This window comes from Ailuropoda melanoleuca, chromosome 12 (assembly GCF_002007445.2).
Source record: "Ailuropoda melanoleuca isolate Jingjing chromosome 12, ASM200744v2, whole genome shotgun sequence".
NCBI lineage: Eukaryota > Metazoa > Chordata > Mammalia > Carnivora > Ursidae > Ailuropoda > Ailuropoda melanoleuca.
Genome location: NC_048229.1, coordinates 42002225 through 42021818, shown reverse-complemented (window position 1 = coordinate 42021818; position 19594 = coordinate 42002225). Strand labels below are relative to the sequence as shown.

General features: G+C 51.1%; 1 protein-coding gene across 1 annotated transcript in view; it reads right to left on the bottom strand.

Moving 5' to 3' along the window:
• The window catches only part of RHPN2 (rhophilin Rho GTPase binding protein 2), a 55191-nt gene extending 36872 nt beyond the window's left edge, over window positions 1-18319 (bottom strand). The window contains exons 1-2 of the mRNA XM_002929730.4: window positions 18189-18319; window positions 5924-6039 (exon numbers count right to left, since the gene is read on the bottom strand). Of these exons, the coding sequence (XP_002929776.1) occupies window positions 5924-6039; window positions 18189-18257 (185 nt within the window). The 5' untranslated portion in view covers window positions 18258-18319. The remainder of the gene's footprint in view (window positions 1-5923; window positions 6040-18188) is intronic.
• Window positions 18320-19594: the final 1275 nt, after the last annotated feature.

Genomic DNA, 19594 nt, shown 5'->3' with positions numbered 1-19594 from the left:
GAAAGCTTCTTCTTTGCAATTCGTTTGCCTTTGGCTGAATCAAAGGGTCTGAAATGTGTTCCGAGTCACAGTCCCTTCTTCGTACTGCCTGCCAGGAAGCCCCGAGACAAACTGTGGCCCATGTCTAACAAAGGATACAGAAGTTATAATGGAGAACAAGACCTTTGCCTTCTATTTCTTTCTCTTTCTCCTGGAAATTGGCATTGTCTTTTCCACATGGTGGGGGCTCAGCGAATTTTAGCTGATGTCAGAACAAATGGCAGAATAAAGACCACTCCCTAGAAGCAATGGCAGGGGTTGGGGGGGGAACTGGTTCTCTGCAACAGAGTGGACCCAACTTAAATATAACGATTTACACCCTAAGACCCTTGCCCAAATGTCTGCGGAAGCTTCCAAATAGGCCAACTTGATTTTTCCACCTCTATATACTGATTCGCTACTTCTCTTCCCTCTTGACTTGGCAATCTGAGATTTAGGATTTGCAACAAATCAACGAGCTACCCTTTGGACATGGACCTCTGGGTGGGTCACTCTGGACAACGTTGTGGCCGGGGTGGGGGGGCGGGGTTCAGGGTCAGTCTCCACAATGCTAACCTTTGGGTACAATGATGAGTGGGAAACCAACCGTTGAGTGTGAGCGGCTTCTAGTATAGAGAATGATTTTTCACGGATTCACTGGTGGAAGGGGGCTTCTCAAATAAGGTCAATCAATGATGATGGATGTGAATATGATGTATGTGCCCAGGTTAGGGGAACAGCCCAGGGTAACATATAAAAATAGAATCAGCTGAGCCAAATTAGGAATTAAAACCAGAGCCTCAGTCTGCACCTAGGCTGCCTTTCCAGATGACAACAAATCACTTCTACAGGCCTCCTTGGAAGATGCAAACCTCCTCTGAGAACCTTATGGCCCAATAACTGATGTTACAGCCAAAAGAGCCCTTAAGGCCAACTGGGCTGAGGCCAAAGGGCGTTTCGACCCAGAGTCTCCAACCTAGATTCTCCATGGCCTCCCTCTGGCCTGAACCTCCAAGGAAAGGCCTCTTCCCTTGGGTTTTTCATAAAGAGCATACAGCACTTGCAAAAGTCAAGAATGAGAAGGCGTCCCACTGCCTCTCTACAGGTGATCAACCCAACAAGCGTGAACGGGAACAGAAGGCCACATTCAATTATTTCCTGAGGGTACCGACTACATCCACGCATGCTTTCCCTGAATTTGGAGCTGCTGAGGCCTTTTCCACCTTAAGAATTAGCTCCTACATGATAACAGCGTGGTTCTTTGCTCCAAGTCCAAAATTTCTTTAAGGTCCCATGTTTTNTTTAAGGTCTCATGTTTTGTCTTGAAGATGCAGGTGAATTTTGAATGTTGACCCATATCACTCCATTTGCTTTAGTGTAACTTTTTTCTCCCAAGTCTTTCAGTAAAATTGTAACACCCTCCCCGCCCCCCGCCCCAACCCTCACCAGGAGCAGGCACGGTGAAAAGCACCAAAGACTTGCACCAGCTTCAGAGACCTTACTGGAACAGTTTGACCTTAATCCATCTGACCCCAAATCCTGCAAGTACCACCTGGTGGCCTCCTGTGGCCACCCAGCGAGGGCAGCAGATCAGCTGGTCTGGCAGGACATCTGCTCCCAGTGTGGCCAGTGTAGGAAGGGCCTCAGGGCTGCTGTGAGCCCCAAAGGCCAAGGGGCTCACATACCGCACAGCACAGACACACACCAGCCACCCTCAGAACTGATGGTGTGAGCAGCCACTAACCTTAAGTCACTCTCATTACAGCTGATGCTACCCCTGGTCACCTCCCGCCCAGAGCTTCATGACCCTCCAGAGCACAGGTTACAAACTGGAGGTCAAGGGGGGCTCATTTACTTGGTCCTCAGGGTGTTATATTTCCCCCCATTGAACGATGCACCAATATTTAAAATTCAACTATTAGATGATTCAAAAAAAAAAAAGAAAAAAAAGGAGAGAAAAAGGTCAGATCTCTATCTTCTGCAAAAAACAAAAACAAAAATAAAAATCCGCAGATCTAGCAACCCTAGTCCTCCCCTCCACACAAGGCACACTGCAGGTGGCCCCTCCAGAGACAGCATGTGCTCTGTACTTCACCACTGTCCCCACCACTCCCTAATGCCTCACAGCACCAGGCCCAGCCCCTCCAGTCTTTCTCGAGCCCACCCAGTCCCTGTAAGCCTCAGAGTGGGCCACCCCCGCTCTAGCCCGAAAGGTACCGGTACAAGAGGGGAACCTGAGCCCAGAGATGTTAAATGGCCTAGCCTTACGCAAAGGCCCAGTTAGTTAAAATGGAACGACGTGGTAATGTGCTTTAAATTTCACAAAGACCATCTCTGTTTCAGAGAAACAGCATCATGTTTCCATCCCAGCTCTACTCAAGGGAGGGCAGGGTGCTAGAAAAAGAGAGAGGATATTGTCCTTGCTTAGCCTGGAAAAGTACATTTAAGATATCTGCTCTCTTCCCAGTCAAACTCCAGGAAGCTCATGGACTCTTGGTGGATCTGGCTCAGAGGAGGAAAAGACCTTGAGGGGGTACAAAACCTGGCTCCTCTCGGCACCTGCCCAGCCCCCCACCAATGCAGGTAAGCACTGGGACCCCTGCACTCCTGCATTTGGGGGGACATCCTCCCAAATTTTTTTTTTAAAGATATTTATTTATGTGAGAAAGAAAAAGAGAGTGTGAGTGAGGAGGGGCAGAGGGACAGGGAGGGAGAATCTGAAGCAGATTCCACACTGAGTGCAAAGCCCGGAGTGGGGCTCGATCNAAAAAGATATTTATTTATGTGAGAAAGAAAAAGAGAGTGTGAGTGAGGAGAGGCAGAGGGACAGGGAGGGAGAATCTGAAGCAGATTCCACACTGAGTGCAAAGCCCGGAGTGGGGCTCGATCCCACAACCGCGAGACCCTGACCTGAGCTGAAACCAAGCGTCGGACGCTGAACCGACTGAGCCACCCGGGCGCCCCCCAAACGCTCTATCTTTATCTGAGGGCCGTGGAGGGACATCCGAGAACCTGAAAGCAGACAGGCGCACAGACAGGACAGCGGGGCCCAATTCATGACAGAAACTACCCCTTGGCGGCAGGGACAGCCAACTAATCGGCCACCTGGCGACAACCACGGAGCCAAAGCAGGACTTGGCTGAACGCCTTATTTGTTTTTGGGAAACCGTTGGTGCTGCTGGAGTCGGATTAATAAATACCCTTAGGGCTCTCTCTCACAACACTCTCCAGAAAGGGCCACTTTGAACTTTGAGGTCACTGCGAAAATCATTAACAACCCCACCCTACCCCCATGCTGCCAGCTCCGCAACCGCCAACCCGACAATGAGCTTGAACCACCGGGCCTCGGAGGCAGGTCGCTGCTGTCACTGAGAGAGCAAGACAGACAAAACCACCCCTGGTTCCGGCCTTAGAAACACCAAGGCCCCCGGTCAGAAAGGGCCTCCCTGACTGGCCTGTTTCTAAGGCTCCGCCACGAGGTCACATTTCCCTTTCAGCGACGCCCTTGAAAACATCACCTCTGACATGACCGGACTTGTCTGCTGTGTATTAAGCTCCCCACCCCAAGAGATCAAGCATCGTGAAAGCAGGGCCTGCAGCCTTCTCCTCTTGCATCTCAAACACAGCCCTCCACATCCTAGGTGCTCAACAAATTCATTTACGGGGTGAATGAACAGCCCAATCCCCTGCTGTCGGCTCCCGGGGAGCCACAGAGTCAAGGCTGCCCACCTGCCCCCTTAGCTGCATCAAAGTATCAGCCCAAACTGGCCACCACAAATCACACGGGGGGAAGAGGGGGATGGGGGGCACACCTGCAGCCGTCCCAGCTCGGCAACCTCGGCTGGCCCAGGGCTGCCGCTCCCGAAATCGGGGGGCCTCTCCCAAGCTACACCGGCTGCATGAGGTCCACTGCACTGTGGACCTGACCGTCCCCAGCTCCAGCCTTCTCCGGAGACAAGGACACCGTCAGACCTTTTAAAAGGTGAAATGTTGTGGGGCGTCAGGCTGGCTCGGGCGGCGAAGTGTGTGACTCTCGATCTCAGGGTTGTTGAGTCCGAGCCCCACGCTGGGTGTAGAGATTACTTAAAAATAAATAAGTAGGGGCGCCTGGGTGGCACAGCGGTTGAGCGTCTGCCTTCGGCTCAGGGTGTGATCCCGGCGTTATAGGATCGAGCCCCACATCAGGCTCCTCCACTATGAGCCTGCCTTCCTCTCCCACTCCCCCTGCTTGTGTTCCCTCTCTCGCTGGCTGTCTCTATCTCTGTCAAATAAAGAAAATCTTAAAAATAAATAAATAAATAAGTAAATAAATAAATAAACTTAAAAAAAGGGGGGGGTGAAATGTCATAATGGCTTCGTAGTCTCCTCCAGTCACACAACCTGGCTTCTACTCTGTTACAAAAGTAGCTGGAGGAGAGGTTTCCAGAACTCTGGCCACGCTAGGAGTTGTGTTCTCTGCTAGCCCACGTGTATCAATGCCCACACAAGGCACAGCACTGGGGTCTCTGCGCTGGTGGTCGGTTTAGGTGGTTGGTGATCTTTCCTTCTGGGCCTTTGCAGGATCGCACAATAAAAATGAATAAACGAATAAAAGTAATTCATGCACTTCGTCAAAGAACATCCAGACACCGGAGGGAGTAACGTGACAAGGGAGTCACCTCCACCTCCATCCCTGGTCTTGCTCCCAGGAGCTGACTCTAACAGCTTCTTTCTTCGTCTTTTCTGGAAAAAGTCTATGCGTGCACAAAAGCAAACACGCCAGTCCTTTACAACACACACGCAGGGCGTGCTCTCCTGCATCTTCCCGTTCCCCCACTTAGTATCTCAGACACTTTTCCTAGGGAGCACACAGAAGGATTCAGAACTGAGTTCACCCTCAGTTTAGGATCAGAAACCCTCCTCCTGTCCTTACTGGGTGCTCAGGGGAGTGGCCCCTGTGGAGGCGCCGATCGAGCTCCTGGGACTATCTATGGCCATCAGAGTATCGCAGCTCCGTTATGAACACCTGGTTCGGTGTATTTGCTTTTCCCAACAGTCTCTGAACAGCCTCTGGGCTCTCACAGGCCTCCAACAGTACAGCTGACCCATTGGGAACACCCAAAATCCCGGAACCTGTCAGGTTTCCGGGTTCCCTGCCAAGTTTCCAGGTTCCAGGCCCCTGCAAGTGCCCCACGTCTCTTTCTGAGGCTGCAGGAGGCATCTGTCTTGCTTGGCCGGGCAGCAGGCATAGCGCTGCCCACCCAGTGCAGAAGACGGCATGGGGCTGATGAGAGTTACCCCCAGAAGTCTGAAGGAAGAAGAAAGGCTGCACTCTTTACAAACAAGAGGAAGCTGGCACACTGTCCGGCGATGCAATGAAGGGTGTGGGGAGGGCTTACAGCTGCCTATGACACAGGTAAAGCTTCACCGAGTTCTATGCTTGATAAGTAACCATTTTCCCACCAGAGCCCCAAGGCCTTGGGGCTGTACTGGGGCCTCTCCTCAGAGGGCTGGACACTGGCAATATAAATGTCCCATTCCCTGCCTCCTGCTGTCCTCTCCTTTATAGAGCCAACAGTTACCAAGCAGTGATTCTAGACCAGGCATAGTTTCTCCACTAGGGAATAGGGAATAGGGAAAACAGACAGGCACATCCCATAGAAAGCAGGGAAAACAAACAGAAATGTGATCGTTGGCTTCCCCCATCCCCAATCACACAGTCTGGGTAAAATACTTATCTTGAACATAATCAAGTTCTAGGCAAGGAAGGGCTTGCTCCAGGTGCCAGCAACAAGGAGGGGACCCCAAAGTTAAAAAAAAAACCCGGGAGTTAGAGAGGAAGCTGGGCAGGCCTGAGAGCTTTGGGATGGACAGGCTCCAGAGAGGCTGGCTCCCTGCCAAGGCAGTGGAGCCAGTAGTCACTCACTTCAGAAGGTTTTCCGCTCCTGTTCTCATTCGCACGGCTTTCAGGATCTGCTGGTTCAAGGCAGCCCTCTGATTCTGCAGTCTGCTCCGGCCAGTTTGTGCAAGGGGATTGCAACCCTAAGGGAAAATGGGAGAGGACCCTTTAGAGGTCAGCCACTCTAAACATGACGACAAAGTTGAGCATAACAGAAATGTTTTTTAAAAGCGAACCTATTCTAAAAATAAAAGTAACATCAAAACGGGAAATACATAAAATATCGAAAAGTATCAAAAGAAAGCAAAAGTCACTCGTTACATCGCCAACTCCGAAACAGCCACTGTAGGTTATTTTTCATATTAGTGCAGTGTGGGGACCAGCCCCAGGTACAGATTCACTAAGACTCACAGGACTCAGCATATAATTGCACTCACAGCTGTATGACAGCAACTTCGTAAGGACACAGAGCTGGATCGCGGGAGGGAAAGACACAGGTAGATTCTAGAGCAATCCACAGGCAGGCTCCCTTACGCTTTCCCCCCTCCCATGAGGGGTCACACAGAGTATATCCTTCCCCCAGCAACAAAAATGCAACAAGGTGTGTATGATGTCACCGCCCAGGTTGGCCCATTAGAAAATCAACACCCAGGGGCTGTATTGGGGACTGATCACAAAGGCACCCCCACCTAGCACATACCCAAATTCTAGACTCCCAGGAGGAAAGCAGATATTCCTCCTAAACTACGTGGTCTGTGCCATCGGTCTAGGGGAGGTGAGCCAACCTTATCAGTTAGGGGATGGAGGGAACACTCCAAGAGCCAGGTTCCCAGATGCCAGGGAGGGGCCAACCTTTACGAGCAGGCCTTCCCAAGAAGAGCAGCCTCAGGCCTGCTACGTTAACCCTTTTCTGCACAGTGGCACGTACAGTATATCATAATTTCTCACATAATACTCTACCATGAAATTTTCCTTTACTATGAAATGTTTCTCAAAACCATGATTTTTAGGGGCACCTGGATGGCTCAGTCGTTAAGCGTCTGCCTTCAGCTCAGGGCGTGATCCCAGAGTCCTGGGATCGAGCCCCACATCGGGCTCTTCTGCTGGGAGCCTGCTTCTTCCTCTCCCACTCCCCCTGCTTGTGTTCCCTCACTCGCTGGCTGTTTCTCTCTGTCAAATAAATAAATAAAATCTTTATAAAAAAAAAAAACAAAACCATGATTTTAATGATTGCATAATATAGCTTTAAAAAAAAAAAGATTTACCATTTCCCTATAGTTGGACATTTAGATTGCTTCCAAAGTATCTGCTATTAAATATAATTATTTGATGCATATTTGGAAGCATGAATCTTTATAAACCTCTACTTTTTTCTTTAAGGTCTATGTCTAGGGCAGAGGTGCAGCCCTAGCAACTTCTTTAAGAGCTCCAGTGCAGGGGCGCCTGGGTGGCTCAGTCGGTGAAGCGACTGCCTTCAGCTTGGGTCATGATCCCAGGGTCCTGGGATGGAGTTCCAACATCCGACTCTCTGCTTAGTGGGGAGCCTGCTTCTCCCTCTCCCCCCCCCTGCCACTCCCCCTGCTTGTGCTCTCTCTTTCACTCTCTAATAAATAAATCATATTAAAAAAAAAAAAAGACCTCCAGTGCACCACCCTAAATACCCTCCAAGAGAGAAAGGTACCCCCTATGCCCTGTCCCCTCTCCCCCTTAGCCTCAGGCAACCACAAATCTATTTTCTGTCTGTACAGATTTGCTTTTTCTGGACATTTCCATACAAATGGAATTATACAAAATATGGTCTTTGGGGATGGGCTTCCTTGACTTAGTATGATTTTTCAAGGTTTATCCATCTTGGAGCATGTATCAGCACCATAATCCTTTTTGCCCCATTACAAGAATGTACCACATTAATTTATTCATTCATCAGCTGATGGGCATTTGGGGGTATTTTCAGTTTTGGGCCATTATGAGTAAGGCTGCTTATCTGTGTACACATTTTTATGTGGATGTTTTTGTGCTTTCCTTTCTCTTGGCTATATATCGAGGAGTGGAGCTGTTGTCGTGCCATACGGTTAATCCTGGGTCTCACCATTTGAGGAGCTGTCAAACTGTTTTCCAAAGTGACTATATGATTTTATATTCCCACCAACACTATCTGAGGGTTCCGATTTATCCATATCCTCAACAATACTAGTTATTATTATTATTTTTTAATAGACAATCTAGTGTGTGTGAGATCTCATTACGGTTTGGACTTCCCTGATGGTTAATGACGTTTAACATCTTTTCATGTGCTTATTGGCCCTTTGTGTATCTTCCTTGGGAAAATATCGTTTCAGATACTGGCCCATTTTAAACCCAGTTGTCTATTTTTGAATTTTAAGTATTATTTTTATTTATTTTAGAGAAAGAGAGTGGGGGCGAGGAGTAGAGGGAGAGAGAAACCCAAGGAGACTCTGCTGAATGCGGATTTTGACCCTGAGATCACGACCTGAGCCAAAACCAAGAGTCAACACTTAACCAACTGTGCCACCCAGGCGTCCCTTGAAAAGTATTTTTAATCTTTGTGAAGTTGATACGCAAAAACAGGTATCCTGTTCTCCCAATTTGCATTTATTATTGGTAAACTTTTTTCCATATATTATTGATCACATGAATTTTTTTTTCAGTGAATCGTCTTGCGTTATCTGTTCATTATTTCCCAGGGTATCTGGACTGCAGTGTTTCATTCTAAAAAGTTTAAGATCAGAATAAAAGTTTCATTTTAATCTACTAGTATGCTTCCCGCCCTGGCAGGTAAAAAGCCCTGGGATCTGAGTGAGGGCTCCAATCCTTTGTGAAGCTTATCTTTAGATTCTGCCCACTGAGGGGGGGCCGAGGTTACACTCCAGGGGGGCTGGTGGGCAACACTCTGTTTAGAGATGCCCCTTCTCTGCAGCTGTGTCCCTGCCATTCAGCTCTGCCCCACCTCTGCCCCAGCCATGGCTGTGGCCTCCACCCCAAGGAGGGAGAAGTTATTCAGAGCCTTATTCTTCTCAGGGATTCCCCTATCAGTGGCCTTTGGACCAGTGGGTCAGAAACAAGTCACGTTCCTCCTTCCACAAAGATTTCTCATTCTAACTTGCCAACAGGTCACCACCCACCTGCCCCCAGGCAGCACCCCCGAGTTCAAATTACACATATATTCAGAATCTGAGTTGGAATGGTCTTACAGCTAATGTCTTTCAAACCATCCAATGATCTCTGATTTAAAATACAAATCAGGAAACTATCTTTTTGCAGATAGAAGATTGACATGTCTTTTAATGTGTAGCTAATTGAATATTAAAGTTCTAAAATAATGGCCCTCCTCTTTCCTTGACGCTTTCCAAAATTACTATGAAGGGATAGTCTGATCTGACTCAAAATCACATGGTTCACCCAAGCAGTGTTTCATTTTATAGACAGGCTTTCATAACGAATTCCTTTATGTACATTCCCAGAGCTAAGATAAGCAGCCATTCCAGCTCACGGATAAGAACTTTTTCCTGCTCCTATACTTTACCCAACTTCTGGCTGGCCCATAGATGCCTCGTCAAGTTTCTAGATAAGACAGAGGAATGCTTAGGATTAGATATGACTGAGTAATTGGAACCAAAACGACATTACTTCTTACTGACAGGTAGGAATGCTGGGCCAGCTGGAAACACTAGGAACCCACAGGACTACGTGGAAGCTTCTGGGAGCCCTATGAGGCCCATCAGGGCAAGACTGCTGTGAAGATCCCCTGGCATCTCCAGAGGCTACTAGCTGTCCACTAGCCCCTGCCAGTGGTTCTCTGCTGGGGGGGACCCACAGTCCTCACCCATGCCTTCCTTCTCGGTGGGTTCACAACAGGATGTCAAGCGATTGCAAACTGGAGGGGTTGTGCCAGGGCCCCAGGCAGCACCTGTCACACCTGCTTCGCCTGGGAACTGGGAACAGTGGCAGGGAGGGCAGGAGCAGGACTAAGCCCACATCCCCGCTTGCTGCCACTATAAGGTGAGCTGTGAAGCAGCCAGCAGCAGGAATACAGGGGGATGCTGGGACAGCTCAACTGCAACCCCCAGACACTTCTCCCAGGCTTCCTGGCTGAGGGCTGCCCAGCATCACTGAGCATCCTTTGGGCACAGTGACCTGGTCCCACTCCACCCCGACAGTCAAGGGCGGTAACTCAACGCTCCCCCATTTCCTTTCCAAGAAGAAGAACACTGACCTCATGCCTAGTCAAGTAAGAAACTGAAGGCCCCTGGCCCCTGAGATTGACTCAGAGTGAGCACCTGACGCAGGATAATCAGAACCCATCAGGAAGACATCTTCATTTTTCCCCACTGGCCTTTACCATCAGTGGGGAGTGTCTCCCCAGAAATGAAAACCAATCCTGGGGGAACACAGCTGAGAAATTGTTAGTAGCAGCATTTGAGCCCTAGATCAAGCCAGACCTGAAACCATTCCTCTGGACTGCTCAGTTACAGAACCCAATGCATTCCCTTTCTTGCCCAAGCTACTTTTTAAATTGAGGTATAAATTACACGTAATAAAACACACAAATTTCAGATACACAATTCAATGAGTTTGGACAAATGTTAAACCTCTGTAACCACCACTCCAATCAAAAAGAACATTTTCGTCACCCCCCCTCCCAGACCACCAATACTCTGGTTTCTATCACCACAGACTTTTGCTTGTTCTAGACCTTCGGATAAATGGAATCTATGGTATATACTCTTCTGTGTCTGGCTTAGAGCTCAATATTATGCTTTGAGACTCAACCATATGGTTGCACTCATCAGTGGTCTGCTCCTTTTCATTGCTAGAATTCCAGTGTAGGGATGTGCCACAGTGTACTTATGTGTCATTTTGGACTGGATTTTTCTGGCATCTGCAACTAATTCTTTCCAGTCCTAATTAGAATAAACTCACCTCCAGTGAAAACGCCCTTTGTCAACATCCCCCTTGCATGCCCTCTGCGCCTAGTCACATTGCTCAGCTGGGAAACAAGTATTTAAAAGCCATACCCAGGGGCGCCTGGGTGGCGCAGTCGTTAAGCATCTGCCTTCGGCTCAGGGCGTGATCCCGGCGTTCTGGGATCGAGCCCCACATCAGGCTCCTCCACTAGGAGTCTGCTTCTTCCTCTCCCACTCCCCCTGCTTGTGTTCCCTCTCTCGCTGGCTGTCTCTCTCTGTCAAATAAATAAATAAAACCTTAAAAGCCATACCCAGGCGCAAACTGGGGGCACTTAATTTGCAAGGAAGAAGCTACTCAGCCTACACCTGCAGAAACAGACCTGAGGAAGGCAGAAAGGCCAGGCCACCCAGGCTGCAGATGCAGAGGGAAAGGAGCAGTCTTTCCTTCCCCACACACCGCGCACACACACACACACACACACACACACACACACACCGCCCAACTCAGGTCAGTGCCTGGCACCTGGCTCCCCTCGCCCCAGAAAACCAGCACGGGCTCTTCATCCACACAAAGAGAAAGCTTACACACAGAGATGTTTTTGCAGCAAACCGAAGGCATCGTATGAACCCAGGGGCTCCAGGTCAGGCGTAAGACTGAGGGCAGGGTCTCCTAGCCAAAGCGCCCCTGGCACAGTGCATGGGAAAGAGGGTACTTTTTGCTGCCCCTGTAGCACAAAGATATTTTCTTTGCCTTTCTCACTCCCTCCTAGTTACGCAATCCCCCACTCAACCACCCGACTCTGGAAAACAGAATTGTTTGTTTATGAGTTAGCCAGAAGCTGTCAACCAGAAAGCACCGAAATAGCAGGCAATACCCTGCAATACACACACACATCTAATTTAACTTTTCACCATGCTGGAGATTCGGGGCAGGCTGGATGAATAGAATTTTGCTTTTCCGTATCCGTAAAAAGGAAAACCGAAGTCTGGCATTTTTCAAGAGCCCTCCTGCCCTTCCAGGATCTCTGCCGGGCGTTGGGGCCATACACTCGAGGACACCTGCTCTTCTTCAGCATCCCCAACCATTCACACGCGGTGGGGGTTGCGGGGGGGGCACAATATGAAATCAACACTTTGCCATCATCTTTAACTGGAAGGCTGCCTTGAGTCACTTCTATGAATCCTTACCAACGCTCCTGCATACCACTCACAGTTGTTTTTCAACGTGATGAATGAATAACCAAGCTTTTACAAACACCAAAATTTCCATGAATCAAATACATTTCCAGGCCCAACTAATGACCTGCTTATTTCAACCAGCAGGATGCACTCAGCCAGTTAACGGTTCTTGTCTACAGAGCGTGTCTGTGTGGGGTAAGAGCTGGTGCATGTGTGTGAATTTATACACTTCTGTAATTACCTTTTTTTAAAGTTTAAGTAATCTCTATGCCCAACGTGGGGCTCAAACTCATAACCCCAAGATCACGAGTCATTTGTTCCTCCAACCGGGCCAGCCAGATGCCCCCATAATTACTTTTTTCTGTGATTACAATAATTCATGTTACTTTTATAATACAGGTAATGTTGGAGAAAAAGAAACTACTTCTGAAGTTCTCGATCACCTGCCCTTTCCTCTTCTCACAACCCCATCAAAACCTGGGACTTTCTAAGGGTGCGTGGCCATAGTGAAATGCGTGGGTTTGACTGGCAAGGCCAGGACTCGCATCTCTCCCCCTGTCCCTAGTGCTGCAGGCAGACCTCGCTCCTGGCTGGCACCCCTTGCTGCCCACTCTGCCTGACAACCCATCCTGTGGCTGTGCTGCACCTGCCATCCCATTGTCCCCTGCAGCCACCTCCAATGCAGCCTTTCTGTCACGAGATTCTGGCACCTGAGCCAGAGAAGGAAGTGGTGAGGAGGCTAAGGCCAATGCCTGGTATCAACAGGTGGTGTCTTGGGATCCATCCAAATAGCCCCAGGAAGCAAGGGACATTTACAGTGTTACAGCTAGCCCATCACGCTGACTCTCCTCTGAGTCACCCTGAAAATTCGGTTTCTGCCAGGCGACCCCTCCTGGCCAGGATAGGGCAACGTGAAGAGGTGTTTGTCCTACACAGCCTCTGGGCGGCTAGGCAGGCGCTCACCAAGGCCATGATCAACCTGGAGCCAGCCTGGCCTTTAGGACCTGGCTCAGATCATGGGGGTATATAGGGCAGAGAGGGGGCAGCATTACCAACTTTCACACCCTTCCTCCCTCCCTCCCCATCTGGGAAAGGTTTCAAGGCTCCAAGGGGATAGGTCCAGACACCTGGAGGGACATTATCGCTACCCAATAAAGCTGGAGCTGATAGGGGTGTCTGGGTAGCTCAGCTGTTAAGCGTCTGCCTTCAGCTCAGGTCATGATCCCAGGGTGCTGGGATCAAGTCCTGCATCGGACTCCCCACTCAGCGGGAAGCTTGTTTCTCCCTCTCATACTTCCCTTGCTTGTGTCCCCTCTCTCACTGTCTCTCTCTGTCAAATAAATAAATAAAATCTTAAAAAAAAAAAAAAAAAGCTGGAGCTGATTAGCCCCCATGACCCACACTGTGCTCTGTGGACCCAGTCCAACAGAAAGTTTCTCCACACACAAGTGTGCCCATAATTATATGATGTACACACGTGTCTAACATGGGATTACACTTCACTAAGATGAATGGTGCAGAGCGGGAACTAGGAGTTGTTTCTGGGTTAAAAAAAAAAAAAAAAAGAATTCTCCCTTCTCTGATGGAGCCTTGAGGAAGCCCAGATAAAACAGGACCATAAACCAGGACACAGTGAACCTTGGGGTCCTATCCAGACTGGAGGTTTCTGTGGACAAGAAACAACTTCTTCTCCAGCTCTGGGGTAAAAACAATGGAGCTAAATTCATTTCGGGTCATTAGTGTTCCCAAAGGATGAAGAGGGAGAGATAAGGACAGACAATACTGCACTTTGTCCTTCCACAGGCTGCTAAGACCTTTCATCTAGAGCCCTTTCAACAGCCCTGTGGAAGTTTTTCTCCAGCTGGTTTTCTCTGGGCCACTGACAGGATTTCCTGCAGGTTTTAGGGCGACAGCACCCAGAGATCTCCAGAGACAGGACCTGCTCTAAGGATGTGGTGCCCCAGAAACTTATATTCCTCCGCACTAACTAGAGGCCAGAACACGCCTTCTTCCATTCTCCCACACACTTTCATCAAGACGAGCATGAAAATCAGTTTGGGAAAAAGCAGCTCTGTTTCCACTGGTCTTTCTTTTAAGAGAGTAATGCACAGTGTTAGAGCTTGCACCTCTATTTAAACATACTGATGTAAAGGGAAAAAAAGAAAAACTAGTGAGAAGCCAGAGAAGAGAGAAACGCATTGCAATAGACCAGAAAGTTTTCTGTGGGTTTTGTTTGTTTTTAACTCAGAGACATCCCCACCCCCACCCTAGCTGCCAGCCCTTGGGAGGCCAGAGTCTATACTGGTGGCCAGGGGCCAAGCTGTGTCCATGTGTGTCCTCGGGCTCTGTACAGCCAAGAGCTACATGACCCCCAGAAGACCCTGATTTACTGGGGACCTCCCTCTCTGCCAATGATTGCCTTGTACATTTGGGGTCCAGGCCATGCTGGCAGAGAGAACTTTGGGGCAATTTGTTTGCATTTTGTATGCAAGTCACACAAAACAGAGTTGAAGCTCTGAATATGGACCATGGACCACCACCACCACCACCACCACCACCACCCCGCCCCCAAACACACTTTTTGCTCTCTGTTCTAAAGCAAAGAAGCTGATTCCTATTCAAGCATGGCCTGAGCTATCCGGACAAAGCACTGACTCCCAGCACTGCCAGCACCCCAGGACATAAGGCCCACCACGAACGACCACAGAAGCCAGACGGAGCGAGAGTCGAATCTGCCCCAGCTTCTGACAGGGGTCAGGCTCAGAGCTGTCACTCAATAAATGCTTTCTGAAGGAATGGAGCAGAATGGCATTCTCGAGGAAAAAAGGGAGAAGAGAAAAGAGAGGATAAAGGACAGGATGAAAGAGAAGCCTGATTTCAGTAGCAACTGATTTGATCCTCGGAGTGTAGGCAAAATCTCCCCAAGCCCCAAGACAGGATGGAGGAGCCCACCCTGGGGGCATCTCCAGTCTCAGGGGTCCTCACATACTGCCCCTGGCTGGCTCATGCACCCAGGACTCACAGCAGCAGTTTCCAATCCCTGCCCTGCCCCTAACCTCCTGGGACCCTCCCCCCAGATTGTTCCCTTTCTCCCCTGAATCTTCAACCTGCCCTCTGCCCTGAATTTCTTTACCTGCACACAGCTTTAAAAACGTTCTCGACTACCCCACTCTGAAATGAATCTGCCTTCTTCTCTCTCCTCTCATCTCCCCCCACTATCACCTTCTCTGTCCTTCTCCCCTCTGCATCCCACCACATTAGCTTTTGCCCCTGACTCTACCCACGCGTTAGCTAACAACCCCTAAAGAACGAAATCCAGTATTTTCCAGGGCTCTTCTGACTTGTCAACTCCACCTCTCCACGAAAAAGACTTCTCTCAGCTTCCTGGACACTGCAGCCCTTCTGGCTTGCCTCCCATCCCTCTGCTTGTCCCTTAAGTGAAAGTATTATTCCCTTCTGTCTTGGGCCCTCTCACAACACCCCAACTGCCTCCCATACTAGTGCCCCCCAAAGCCGAATCTCCAGCCAGGATGCTCTCATGCCTGTCAGGTCTGTGGAGTGGACTGCCCCCGAGACCACCACTTGGATATGTCAAGGGGCCCTCAAATCCACCTGCCCTACCCACACCAGCCTCCGGGTTCCCCCACCTCAGTGACGTGCCTGCCCACCCACCCAGACACCTAAGGCAGACAGTCTGGGTTCCTGTCATCAGCACCTTCCCAACCACATCCCGTCCATTAGCTCTTCCCATCCCTGCTGACACTACCGTTGTTCATCATTCTGACCTCCTCACTAGGATCCCTGTCTCGAGTCTGCACCCCCGGTTGGAGTTAGGGGTGCAGGCTGGTGGTTAGGTTATGGGTGGTGAGGCTGTGTTCACATAGCACTTTGTAACTGACTGAAAAGTCATCGATGGTGTCAGAGCAGGCAGCAGAGATGATGGAAATTTCAGGGAGCTAAACCCCCAACACCTCCGTGGCCTCTCCCCCATCCCCAGATCACTCAGCTTTCTGGGACATGAATCTTTCACATCTGGTCCTTCTCGAAACACTCAAATGGACCCCTGAGGTTCCCTGGTTCCTTAGCAGGATGCATGGCCCCAAAAAGCCTCATTCCCACTTACGGCTCCACACCCTAGAGGGTTCACTCGTAAGTGCTCACAATTCATGCCTTTGCCCATGCTGTTCCCTCTACCTGAAGTGTTCTTCCTCCCCTTTTCACTGCATAACATCTACCTTTCATTCGGGAGCATTTGTTTGAGGTCAAAAGGGCTCAGACCACAAATCGAGAGAAGGTTCAATGTGAACACCTTTTAATATTCTGGTACAAAAAACACTTTTTGGGCTGGTATGATGTAGCACAGCGATCATTACAAGATCTCCTTTTCAAAAGAGATGTTTCTAATTGTAAACCAGTGTTTCATCTTATAATGAACCCACAATTCTCCTACTGACCATGAGAGAAACTGCATCTAAAAACACCCAACCTTGCATCCCTTCCCAGCTCCCCTGCCCACAGGGCCATCCCCTCTCTTTCCTGTGCACATCCTCCCCTGGAAAACCTGTTCTGGAAGACTTGGGGATAGAACCCTCACAGGTGTTCCCTTCCCTCTGTCATTTCCCCCAAATGCTGCTGTGGGTCCAGACTTCCACCTGTTGAGAGAACAAACAATTCAGGAAGGAAATGAAGTCCCGGGAAGAGACAGCAACTTGCTGGAAACTACACAGGAATTCTGTCAGGGTGGCAGTCGGGTTCCAGGGCCTTAGGACCAAGATCTAGGGATTCCCAGGCCCCACCTCCTTCTGCAATTCCATGGCCTGTGATCCTCTGTCCCAAATGCCACACATAATTAGAAGTTATAATCCTGTAATTCCATGATGACATCTTTGAACTTAAATATACCTTAAAACTACTCTCTCTTCTTTTTTTTTTTTTTTAATGCTAAAAGCAATTTAACCGAAAAGAATTTTTCCCACTCTAACCTCGCCTGTTTCTTGTTCCCCTCCAGTACTGCCCATCCCCTGGGGCCACTGCTCCTCACCAAAGAGCAAAAGCCCAAAGGCTGTGTCACGTGGAAGACGGAAAGGTGCCAAGTTCATTTACCTACTGCATCGTTAGACTTTTAACAATTAAGAATTGATTGTCCTGTGGGAAAGAGTTTCACTTCCCTATTTATAATTACGCACTCTGTCTTCTGTCCTGTAAGTTATAAAAAAAAAAAAAAAAAAAAACCACCACACAACACAATCTCTCAACCTACCCAGTCTAAGCTGGCCAACCTCCAAAGGCTATTTTTAGACTCTCTAGAACCTCCAAGGAGGCAGGGTGGAAAGTGTCACCGTGTCTTCGGGTTCGAAAGCATCTTTGTACGGCAGGCCTGGCCACCTGCGGGCATCTCGGCGTCCCCACCCTGCAGGCTGCGGTCGCTTTGAGGGACTGGGCTGCCCGGCTGTTATCCCAGGGCGGGTGCCTCCGGGTGTGCCGAGGGTCGCAAGGACGTACCAATCTCCCGCGGAGCCCGCACTCTTTGAGGGTCTCTCCAACAATCAGATTAACCCGCTCTGGCATAAAATGAACAGAGGCGAGGCCGCGCCCTTAGGTCTGCTGCGCGCACACCCTCCCAGGCCACTCGGGGCAGATAAGGGGGCAACGCCCGAGGTCACCTCCCATCGACAAATCTCCCCTGCCTTCGGAAAGTCGAAGAAGCAGACACTGGAAGCGTTCTGGAGTCAAAAGGAGAACGACAGGCCACCTGGGATGATCCCTCTACCTCCACCCGCGCCCCGCCAAGCGCCCGAGTTCAAGGTGGGCTCCGATCCCAACGTGCCGCAAGGCCGCGGGCGCCTCCCAAAGTAGGCATTGATCCTTTCCCCAGTCGCGCGGGATCGCCAGCCGGGGTGGCCACGGGCACCCCTCCTGGCCCCCAGCCTCCGCCGCCACCTGCGCGGGGCAGCCCCAGGCACCCCTCCCCGCCCCCAGCCCCGGAAGCCACCTGCACAGTGCAGGCCGGTACACCGCCGCCCGAGCCCGAGCCGGGAGACTCTGCCCCGCCCGCCCCAGGCCACTGAGCCCCCTCCCCCTCCCGGCCTGGTCGACCCCGGCCGCGGGCTCCCGCAGCCCCCTCCGCAGCCTGGGGGGAGGAGGTCTGGAGCTCTCCGTAGGCTTCCCGCCCACCCGAAGCCGCGCACCTTCCGAAAGTAGCCGTCGCTTTCCTTTTCCAGCTGCTGGGGGGCCGCGGGCAGTAGCGCGTCGGTCATGCTGGCGGTGCGAGCGCGGAGGGCGGACTGAGCCAGGCTCTGCAGCGCGTCGGCCCCGGAGGGCGCCCAGATCCGCCCCCGTCCCGCCCCGCCCGCGCGGCCGCCCTCCAGCCCCGCCCCAGGGCAGGCCCGGAGCCCTGGAATCCCAGCCCTTTCCGCCGAGACCACGCCCCCTGCCCCGCCCCGGCTTCGGATTGGCCCGGCGGAGCCGCGCCCCAGATCCGAGGCTCGCAGCGGGGAGAACCAGGGCCCCTGCGCGCCTCGCTCGGTTTCTGCGAGCCTCGCGGCCGTAATCTGGGCTTCGATACTGTGTCAGCTCTGTAGCCAGAGGCGGGCCGGGGGTCTCCGAGGCTGCAGCAAGGCCGGAGCTAGGGACTCAACCCCTTGTCTGGAGCCCCGGGGGTAAACGCTGTGCGCGGGGATGAAGTCGTGGCCTCTCCCTGAAGGAGCACGGACGCCGCGGGGACAGTGACCAAACCCGACACCACGCAGAGGGCGCGGCGGGAGTGCTGGACCCTGTTCCCCAGGAACAGCTTCCCGCTCGGGAGGACCCGGGCCCGAGTCGGGGACCCTGAGGGAGAGTTGGCTGCGCCTCTGTGGGCCTCAGCTGGGTGACTCAGACCTTTTGGAGTGGCGGTCAACCCCATTATTCCCCCACCCTCGCTAGGCAGATTCACTGGAGGTCGCGGGCCTCGCTGGGGGGTCCCCAGAAAGAGTCTCGCGCCGCAGAGACTGGGAGGATGTCCTTGGGTTCCTTTAACTACCACTTCAAACCTCAGTTTTCTCAGCTGCAAAATGGGGTCAGATCGTGCTCTCTCGAACCGGCCGAAGGTATTGCGACGAAAGTGCATATTAAAGCCCTAAGGCCGGGGTGTAGAACGCGCCTAGCTTAGGAGTGAAAAGGGGACCCCTGGGTTCACACCACCCTCTCACCCACCCACCCCCCGCTGACCGGTGGACTCCGGGAACAGATGCCCGGCGAACACAGCGCCCAGACCCTGAGGCCTGAGCCGGAAGCGCCCCCTGGCGCGTTGCCACGCCTCTCCGCGCAGCGGTGTTGCAGACCCTAACCCCCTCCCCCAACCGAGGGACGCTTCGGCGCAGTTGGTGCTGTGTTTGGCGTTCGCCGAAGGTGCCGCCGCAGGTAGAACACAACACTGTCTGCTTTCAAAGCAAGCCAACCATTTCCTTCTCTTCAAAAAAACGGGGGGGGGGAGAAAAAGGGGGGCAAAGTGTGTGCATCAGGACTTGTTCAAGTGTTTTTAAAATAGTGGCAACAACCGAGGACAAACGATCAAGCAAATGTAAAACAAAAATAAAAATCAAAAGAAACCAAC